Source organism: Trichechus manatus, unplaced genomic scaffold (assembly GCF_000243295.1).
Source record: "Trichechus manatus latirostris isolate Lorelei unplaced genomic scaffold, TriManLat1.0 scaffold00072, whole genome shotgun sequence".
NCBI classification, from domain to species: domain Eukaryota; kingdom Metazoa; phylum Chordata; class Mammalia; order Sirenia; family Trichechidae; genus Trichechus; species Trichechus manatus.
Window position 1 is genome coordinate 4,962,874 of NW_004444008.1, and position 10,129 is coordinate 4,973,002.

Consider the following 10,129-nt stretch of genomic DNA (forward strand, 5'->3'; position numbering starts at 1 on the left):
AGGTGAAGGCTTTCTCTGTTGGCCTTCTCATCCATGTTCCCCTGGACTAGCTTATCTGCGCAGCAATCTCAGGTCCAAAGCATGCGCTCCGCTCCCGGCACTGCTTTCTTGGTGGTATGAGGTTCCCATGTGTCTCTGCTCGCTTCTCTCTTTCATATCTCAAGAGATTGCCTCAAAACACAATCCAGTGTTGCAGACTGAGTCCTGCCTTACTAACACAACTGCCGCCCATCCTCCCTCATTAACATCATAAAGGCAGGATTTACAACATACAGGAAAATCAAACAATACCAGGAATCAAGGCCCAGTCAAACTGATACACACATTTTGGGGGGACATAATTCAATCCATGACACTGGCAAACCAACTGGAAGAGATCCATATAGGTGCCCATTCCAAAGAAAAGTGATTCAAAAGAACGTGGAAATTACCGAACTTATCATTAATACCACACACAAGTAAAATTTTGTTGAATATCATTCAAAAACGCTTGCAGCAGTACATCGACAGGGAACTGCCAGAAACTCAAGCCGGATTCAGAAGAGGATGTGGAACAAGGGATATCATTGCTGATGTCAGATGGATCTTGGCTGAAAGCAGAGAACACCAGAAAGATGTTTACCTATGTTTTATTGACTATGCAAAAGCATTTGACTGTGTGGTTCACAACAAATTATGGATACCTCTGTGAAGAATGGGAATTTCAAAACAATTGTGCTCATGAAGAACCTTTAGATTAGAAAATCAGAAAATTATGTGTCAGTGTTGTATCCTTTCACCATACTTATTCAATCTGTATGTTGAGCAAATAACCCAAGGAACTGGACTACATGAAGAAAAACGGGGCATCAGGATTGGAGGAAGACTCCTTAACAACCTGCAATACGCAACTGGGTCGTCTGGTTAGGAGGAAGGAGCTCCACCCAGAACAAACATAACAAAGCAGCCTAAACTCAAAAGGAACCTGAAAAACAATTCGAGGATAATCTGGATCATACCCTTGGGCTATAAACCTACAGGAGGAACTTTAGCCTTGATCTAAGGGAACAGAAACCAAATCCACTGCTATCGAATCCATTCCAACTCACAGGACTCTACAAGACAGGGTAGAACTGCTCCACAGCGTTTCCAAGGCTGTAATCTTTCAAGGAAGCTGGCTGCCACATCTTTCTGTGGTGGAGGGCAGGTACTAGCGACCTGTAAGTTAGCAGCTAGGTGCTTTCACCACTGTGTCACCAGGGCTCCTTAAAGCGACAAACTCCAGAATAATTACACAGGTAACAAACTTTCCATTTTGGATTTCCAAAAAAAAAAAAAAAACAAAGAAACAAAAACCAACAAGACTTTATTACTACCTTATAGTCCTTTCTAAAGGAGCCCTGGCGGTGCAATGCTTAAGTGCCAGGCTGCTAACCCAAGTGGTTAAAGCACACAGTGGCTCCGGGAGAAGAAAGACCCGGCAATCTACTTCTAAAGATTAAACCAAACCAAGCCTGTTGCCGTTGAGTCGATTCCAACTCACTGAGAACCTACAGGACAGAGCAGAACTGCCCCATAGTGATTCCAAAGCTATAATCTTTATGAAAATACACTACCGCATCTTTCTCCCCAAGTGGCTGGTGGATTCCAACCGCAAACCCAAGCAGCTGAACGCTTAACTATTGTGCCACCAGGGCTCCTTCCCTAAAGATTACAGCCTAGGCAAACCCACGGGAACAGTTCCAGTCTGTCTTAGGGTGGCTATACGTCGGATTCCACTGAACGCACACAACAATAGTCCTTCCTAACCATCTCCCCTTTGTCCAGACTAATTCCCCTGTGCCAGGGCTACAGGAAGAGTGCAGGTGGATCGGGGATGGGGACCGACGGGCTCAGAGAGGGCGCGAGGATAGGGGGGGCTGGCTGGTGAGGGCTCAGCAGGGAAGGGGGCGCACCGGAGAGGCCACAGGGAAACGGCGCCGGGGCGCAGAGGACCGGAGGCGGGTAACTGCAAGGAGAGCCAGGGGCCAGAAGAAGGCACCAGGCGACTGCAGGGAAGAGCGCTGCGGACCAGAGGCAGGTAACTGCGGGGGCAGGGGAGCAGGATGCTGGGTTGGCGGGGTGTGGGGTGGGCAGGGCCGGTGGGGTGCGGGGTAGGCGGGGCGCGGGACCGAGGTGAGGGTTCGGTGGGGAGTAGGCGGCCGTTACCGGTGCGCGTAGTGGACGAGGAACATGGCCAGCAGCAAGGCGTTGGGCCGGCGGCGCAGGTGGCTGGGGGCGGCACGGGCGCACTCCAGCAGCGGCAAGGCCAGGGAGGGCAGCTCCTGCAGCACCCACGCCAGCCGCGCGGGCATCTGCCAGCCGAGGCGCGGCGACGAGTGGCGGCCGTAGGAAGAGCCGATGCGCCGCAGCAGCAGTAAAGTTAGGCAGCCGAGGGCGGCTTGCAGGCCGGCCAGCGCGTCCAGCAGCCGCGCCTCGCTGAGCTCCATGGCCGGGGAACGCGCTCCATCCCCGACGGCGGCTCATATAGTCGGCGGGGAGGCGCTTCTGTCGCGTGGGCTAGCACGGGCCACGTGCTTGGCGGGTGCAGTAAGGGCTCGGGCTCTGGCGGACCACGCCCCTCGGGCCCCGCCCCGGCTGCACCCGTTGGGCGAGTTACCTGCGCTACCGAGGGCTGCGGGGGGAGGCCTCCGAGATCGGAGATGGGGCCTCGGCGTCGGGGGCGGGGTGCAGGGCGGGGCCTTCGGGCTCGGAGGCAGGGCCAGGGGCTCAAAGATAGCGCCTAGGTGATAGGGGGCGGGGCCTTAGGGGCGGGGCCTCGAGGTTTGGAGGCGGGACCTCAGGGGGTGAACCCGGGAAGCCAATTTCTCCCGCCCAAGCCGTTGAAGCCCCGCCCCCGGCTCGCCCCCGACCCGCCCCCATCGCGGCTCCGCGCAGGCGCTGACTCCAGGCTGTCCGCGGCGCGGCCTGAGCCCGCGCGGGAAGCCGCGGCGCTTCGCGCGAAGACAATTTCCGAGCCTCTGTCTGGCGCAGCTTTCCTCCTCAGGGTTGTCAGTGATGTTCCGAAAGGACGGGTCTTTGCCCTGTTGGCTGATTTCTTGCCGATCCCGGCAGGCCGTGGACGGACCCGGCCCTGGCGTGCGGGGCCTCGGCCGTCCCGGAAGTCTGTGGCGCTCGGCGTGGTGCGGGCGCTGCGAGGACTCGGCGTGGCGCGGGCGCTGCGGGCGGCGTGGGTGGCTATGGGGCGGCGGGCGCGCGGCTGGCGGCTACAGCAGCAGCAGAGACCCGAGGGCCCAGAGGATGCAGCCCAGCGCGGCGGGAAGCGCAGCGCGGCGGTAGGGGCGATCGGCGGGCGAGGGTGGCCGGAGCCCCGCGTAGGACCCCCGGGGCCTGCGCGGGATCTCGGGAGCGGCGGGCTGGCCCCTCGGGGGCTTGGGGTGACGTCCCTCTCTTTCCTCAGGGCTGGGAAGGCGGGTACCCCGAGATCGTCAAAGAGAACAAGCTGTTCGAGCACTACTACCAGGAGCTCAAGATCGTGCCCGATGGCGAGTGGGAGCAATTCATGGGAGCGCTTAGGGAACCCCTCCCGGCCACCTTAAGGATTACAGGTTACAAAAGGTAGGGCCTTTCCGTATTTCCTCGGGAGTTGGGGCTAGGGATGGTCAAGCTTAACACCAAGGGTCTTTCCCCGAGCCGTGTTAAAATGTCAGCGAATGCTGCATTTCGTGTGGATCCGGATTCTGGAAGCGTTGAAGAGGAAGCATGGGGGTCCAGTGAAGTAGATTAAGGAGCCACTGGATGACGTGAAGTTGCAAGTGGGAGTTGGCTGTTCGCTACCATCGAATTACCCTGGCTTATGGCCATCCCGTGTCCAACCAAACACTACCCAGTTATGCATCGTCTCGAGGATTGGTCGCGGATAGGACAGCTATGATCCAAAGGATTTTCAGTGGTTGAATTTTTGGACCTGGATCTTCAGGCCTTTCTTCCTAGTCCATCTTAGTCTGGAAGTTCCTCTGACACCTGTTCAGCATCAGCAAACACACAAGCCTCCACTCTCAGAGGGGTAATGGCTGCACGTGAGCATTGGCTGGGAATTGAACTCCGGTCTCCTACGTAGGAAGTGAGAGGTCTGCCGTTGAACCACGAATGCCTAGTGGAAGCCTAGAGGAAGAAATGAAAATGCAGTCTGAGAAACGTTTGGCCCTGGGGATGGATGAGCTGAGAATGCCTAGCTATTGGGGACATACGGGAATTTGCTCAGCTGCTACCTGAAAGGTTGGCTGTTCAAACTTACCCAGCGACTCCGTGGGAGAAAGACCTAGTGATAAGCTTTCCTAACAATTACAGCCTAGAGAAAACCATATGGGGCCATTCTGTTGTGTCACATGGGGTCACTGTGAGTCAGAATTGATTAGAGGGTGCCTGACAGCAACGGCAATTTGCATAAAACTTCCGATTATCTCCATTTAGAAAAAAATCTTTGTAGCTGTATCTTTCCAAGATGAGTTGCAGCTAAGTGAAATTACAGGTACAGTGAATTGAAACTTAGATGAGCCAGAACTCGCGGGACTGCCTTGTTTTTCTAGGTCTCGCAAGTTTTCTGCCTTTGATTGGGTACAGTTTTACCTTTTTTGTATCGCTTATTTTAGTGGACATTTCTTGAGTTTTTCTTCTCTGACAGGTTTCCGGCTTATAACAGGTTCTGGTTTTCACAGGTTTTACTCCACATTTAGGCAGGAAGGAAGTAGTATCGCGTTCAGCAGTCAGTGAAGGATACTTCAGTTTTGAAGGAAAACAGTCAAAAGGTAGACTAAAGAATAGTGTCAAACCATGTTACGTTGGTTTTAGTTTTAAAACACTTGAAATGTTTAAAAAAAAAAAAAAGGTATACTGTATTAAATTCATCTTTCAGACTAGTTGATACTTGCTTGTTTTTTCAATAGCCATGCAAAAGAGATCCTCCATTGCTTAAAGAACAAGTACTTCAAGGAGTTGGAGAACCTGGAGGTGGACGGTCAGAAGGTTGAAGTTCCCCAACCCCTGAGCTGGTAGGTGAAATAAGGCTTCTTCACGCTGGGTGTTCCTTTCGGAATTTTAATCTCTGTCCACTTGCGTGTACTTACTGGTAACACGTCTGCTGCCTGCACAAAAGACAGTCTAAACATGCTGTTTGGACAGCCTGACATTCTCTTACTTTGGTGCTTTTATCCATATAATTTTATATGAGTTTGTATAGTTTTCATGTACGATTTTCGGCTCTTTATATCTGAGAGGAAGACCCTCAACGAGATGGATTGACACAGTGGCTGCAGCAGCGGGCTCAAGCATAGCAAGGATTGTGAGGATGGCGCAGGACCGGGCACCATTTCATTGTCTTGTACGTAGGGTCGCTGTGAGTCGGAACTAACTTGACGGCATCTAACAAAAACAACGTATTTGAGCCACTGAGTTCAGTTGATTCTTCCCAGGAAATCCAGCCCTTTTGTGCAGTGGTTAAGTGTTTAGATGCTAACCCAAAGGTGGGCAGTTGGAATCCTCCAGCTGCTCCTTGGAAACTCTATGGGGCAGTTCTGCTCTGTTCTGTAGGGTCGCCGTGAGTTGGAATCGATGCTACGGCAACGGGTTTGGTTTTTTGGTTTGGTTCCATCCTTGGCGTCACCACTTTGGCCCTTTCCATGTGAAGCTCTTGTCTGCTCACGTCAGAGCTGTTGCAGAGTCACTTCTCTCCCTTCAGGAGACTCTTCTCGTCTTCTGTCTGGAGCTCCTGGGCACCTCCTGCTTTCTAGTCACTTGGGTGCCAGCTCTTTCTCCACTGTCCCGCAGGTTGCCTGTTGCTCTCTTCCCGGTCAGTTCTTAGTTAGTAAGGGCCGTCTCTTGTGCTGATCCTGACCAGGGCACAAGCTGTCCTGTAAAATGACTTGCACCCAAGCACAAAGTAGAGGCCCAGAGCCCTAGGTTAGTTTATCAATATCCAAAAACAAAAACCAGCTGCCATCAGGTTGACTCCAACTCATGGTCACCTCGTGTGTCAGAGTAGAATTGTGCTCCATAGAGTTTTCAGTGGTCAATTTTTCACAAGTAGATCTTCAGGCCTTTCTTCCAAGGCACCTCTGGGTGGACTTGAACTGCCAGCCTTTTGGTTAGCAGCCTAGCACTTAACTGTTTCCGCCACCAAAATCGTTAAGGCAGATTGTTACCCAGTTCCATGCTTCTCGTTGCCAGCTGGGGCATTGAAAGTTCTCATAAGAGACAAAAATTGTTTTTTAATTTGCTGTAAAAAGCTGAACTCAACAGGCATTTCCTGGCAATTTTTACGGCTTTGGATGTTCAGGTGCACAGTGTTATCTTTTTTACACGCCCTTCAGACAGCACTGAGGAGTCCCTAGGGGTGCACGCCGTTAAGCGCTCGAGTACTAGCCAAAAGGTTGGTGATTCAAACCCACACAGGGGCACCTTGGAAGACAGGCCTGGCAATCATGCTTCTGACAGGTCACAGCCTTCAGAACCCCATGGAGCAGTTCTGCTCTGCACACCTGGGGTCCCTATGAGTCAGAATCGACTCAATGGCAACTAACAGCAACGACAACAGTGAGTGCTGACCAAGGCCAGGTTTTCATTAATCAGGGGCGGTTGATTTACTTGTTTTCTGGTCTTTCCTTGGTGTAAGGTTTACAGCAACTTTACCAGAAGACTTTGGCCTTTGTCCTTGCTTCCTGAGATAACTTCCAGAACATTAGAATTTCCCCATCAATTAGAGTTTTTGTTAAACTATTGTTTGTTGTGTGCCCCCCAGTCCCAGAGCAACCCTGTGCAGGGCTCCAGCTCACACCTGAAGGTTTATGCTCATGAGGGCCCTCTTGTGTGGGGGCTGGCCAGGTCACCAGCCCTCATGGGAGGGCGCTGGAGCTTGAGTTCAGCCACACGGGGCTTGATTCAGTCATGCCTTTGGTGTCGTGCTGGGCTACTAACTAAAAGGTTGGAGGTTCAGGTCCACCCAGAGGTACCTTGGAAAAAAAGCCTGGCAGTCTACTTTAAAAAAATCAGCCATTGAAAACTCTATATCTACTCTGACACACATGGTTCACCGTGAGTTGGAGTTGACACCATGGCAACTGTTTTTTTTTTTTTTTCCTTTAATGGGGCCCCAACCAAGGCTCTGGACACGAAAGTTCCATGGGCTTCCTGGTTGGTAACAGGCGTAGAATACAGAAGCTCTGCGTTGGGAATCTTCCCATACCTTGCCTCCGTGTTTCTTCATCTGTGCCCTTGCTGTAATAAAACTGATTAAGTGTAGTGCTTGACTGAGTCCTTTCATTTGTTCTGGAGCCCTGGTGGCCCAGTAGTTAAGTGGTATGTCTGCTAATGAAAAGCTTGGTGCTTCAAATCCTCCAGTTGCTTGTTAGAAACCCTATGGGGTAGGTCTGCTCTGTCTTCTAGGGTCACTGTGGGTTGGAACCAACTCAACTGCAGCGGGCTTGGCTCTTTTGGTTTCACCTGTTCTAGTGAATTTTCAGGCCCTCGAGCTTATAGCTGGCATCCTGAAGGGTAGAGGAAACCCCCAAATTTGTAGCCAGTGGGTCAGAAGTGAGGGTGTCTTGGGGGCCCCCGAGCTTTGGGCTGGTGTCTGAGTCTTGGGCAGTCTGGAGGACTGTGCCCTTTGCTATGTAGGTCTGACCCAGCTCTAGTGGTGAGGTTGCAGGAGGAGCTGCATTGGTGCCAGAGAGGACGTTTTGAGCGACCCCCGATAAAGGAGGCTGAATTCCCAGTGTCCACGTCAGGGAGGTGCCCAGGACACGCATTTGAATGACTGCCAAGTGGCGAGATGCTGAAGTCTAGAGCTCAGCCAAGCTCAGGACTGAACATCACCACCTCAGGATGCATTCCTGGGGTATGGGAGTCAGTCTGTAGCCTTACGCCGTAATGTTCACTTAGGGTTTTTATGAAGCATTTTTCTCAGGTTTTGGTAGCCTGGCCCATGCAGTGTAGGAGCTGTGGCTCGGGTTGGGCGGCATCGAGGCGGGGGCCGGCACGCAGTTAAGCTCTGTCATGGAGCTGTAGGCCCATCCCCTCGTGTGTGTCATTGTGAAGACTTGGATGGTGGCACGGACGCTGGGCTGTCAGTCCCCACACTGAAACGCGACCCTGCCTACGGTCAGTGTGTCTGGTATTTTCAGAAGTGTGTTGGAGGCTGTCTCGTGCGTATTGTTATTCCTAGTAGTTTTGCATGTATTTCCCACCCAACCCATTGCTGTCAAGTCAATTCCGACTCATAGCGATCCTAGGGGACAGAGTAGCACTGCTCCATAGGGTTTCCAAGGAGCACCTGGTGGATTCAAACCGCCGACCTTTTGGTTAGCCACTGAACTCTTAACCGCTGCGTAACCAGGGTTTCCAGTCACCTGAAAACGCGTGACCCTTCAACCTTGTGTCCGGAAGTGAGGGATGGGCAGGGCAGTCGGCTATAAGATGGGCAGTCCGATTGTCCGTCTGTGGTCCACATGGCGTGGTCTGGCAGGGGCTGTTCAGCAGGAATCACGCATACAGAGTGGTGCTCTCAAAGCCCATCATTTTGGTAATTTTCTGCTGCAGGTTCCAGCAAACTCTGAGAAACCAAGGGTTGTCAGCAGTCTTGCTGTTTGTTATCGCTGTCTGCAAACTGTAGTTGAAGCTTTTGTCTGGTCCACCTTTGTCACCTGTAACAGCTGCCTCTCATCTCATTTGTTGAGCGTCTCTTGTGGGTACACAACAGGGCAGCCTGAAACGCCGAAGGCCCCTTAGGTTGTCTTCTCGTTGAAGAATGAAGATGAATTGCTCTGCCAACAGCTAGTAATTCTCTCACACTGTTTTTTGCTGTAATTTTCTGAATGCAAAACTGAAGGTGTGAGCAGAACGTTGTGGGATTTGGGCTCTGAACACTGAGCGCTTTTCCGTTTCAGAGACAATTGGCATGACAACTTTATTCTGTAAACGCTGAGTCTGTCAAACTGGAATTTGTCAGCTGTGATACCTGTAATCTGTCAGCAAGCAAGCAGAGGAGAAACTTAATTAGACTTCTGGCTGTATCTTGCATCCTCCAAACTTCTGACTTGCTAGATACAGAAATAGCTCATATAATATTCTTTCTACCTTTTTTGTATGTAGTGGAATGTCGTGCACGTTTTCTGGAAGGTATGTTCCACACAGCATTCAGAGCTTGGGCCAGTTTCTCTTTTTCCTTGCCTTCCGTAGACTAAGCATGGTACAGACTCATCCTAAAGTGTTCCTTAAAAGCTTTGCTTTGACAGCTGGTTGTTGGGAACGCCGCCTTATCATCATCCTGGTTGTGTGCTTTTTGATGTCTGAACTGAAGGTGGTTTGTCACACGTTGTGTGTATTTCAGAGGCTTTTTTTCCTTAGGCATTTTTGAGATGCAAAGATGACGTGTTTTTGTGACAAATTTTCAAATAGGGCCTTTGTTAAAAAACTGGTGGTATTGGTGAAATACAGTTCTTGAAGACGATTTTGTTTAACGGAAAATTCACTGGCTCGAAAGAGTTGGAATCGCTCTTAAAGTTATGTAACATACTTTTTATTATTTGTCAGTGTATTTTCCTAGTTAATTATTGGAAAATTTTTAAATATTTTTTGTCACAAGGTTTAATAGCTTTCACAGTCATATTTACGATAGACTTTCAGCGTTGCACAAATAAATTGATGTGTAACTGCTAGGAACCCAGCCTGTGAAGCACAGGGGACACCTGCTGACGTTCTTTCTAGAATGCATGAAAATGGAAGTTCATCCATTTGTGCTAAATCGGAATGGCACGTGTGCTCAGGCTGATGATGTTTTGGCGATTCGATGTGATGGTAATGAGCTGAGGATGTTTTGGCGATTGGATACGGTGGTAACCTACATGATCACACTGGCCTTTGTCACAGCCCAGCGCTGCATTGCCAGCAGTTACACAGAAGCAGGCGCTGGGGTATTCGCCGTCGCAGAAGCAGGCACTGGGGTATTCACTGTCGCAGAAGCAGGCGCTGGTGTATTCGCTGTCGCAGAAGCAGGCGCTGGTGTATTCGCTGTCGCAGAGGCAGGCGCTGGGGTATTCGCTGTCGCAGAGGCAGGCGCTGGGGTATTCGCTGTCGCAGAGGCAGGCGCTGGGGTATT

At 51.2% G+C, this 10,129-nt stretch overlaps 2 protein-coding genes across 2 annotated transcripts in view; one reads left to right on the forward strand and one right to left on the reverse strand.

Annotated features, from left to right (window-relative positions):
- SRD5A1 (steroid 5 alpha-reductase 1) overlaps positions 1-2,468 on the reverse strand; it is a 33,449-nt gene extending 30,981 nt beyond the window's left edge. The window contains exon 1 of the mRNA XM_004380274.1: positions 2,188-2,468. Within this exon, the coding sequence (XP_004380331.1) occupies positions 2,188-2,468 (281 nt within the window). The remainder of the gene's footprint in view (positions 1-2,187) is intronic.
- Positions 2,469-3,025: 557 nt separating this feature from the next.
- The window catches only part of NSUN2 (NOP2/Sun RNA methyltransferase 2), a 41,332-nt gene continuing 34,228 nt past the window's right edge, over positions 3,026-10,129 (forward strand). Inside the window, exons 1-3 of the mRNA XM_023734823.1 lie at positions 3,026-3,314; positions 3,440-3,597; positions 4,926-5,030. Of these exons, the coding sequence (XP_023590591.1) occupies positions 3,219-3,314; positions 3,440-3,597; positions 4,926-5,030 (359 nt within the window). The 5' untranslated portion in view covers positions 3,026-3,218. The remainder of the gene's footprint in view (positions 3,315-3,439; positions 3,598-4,925; positions 5,031-10,129) is intronic.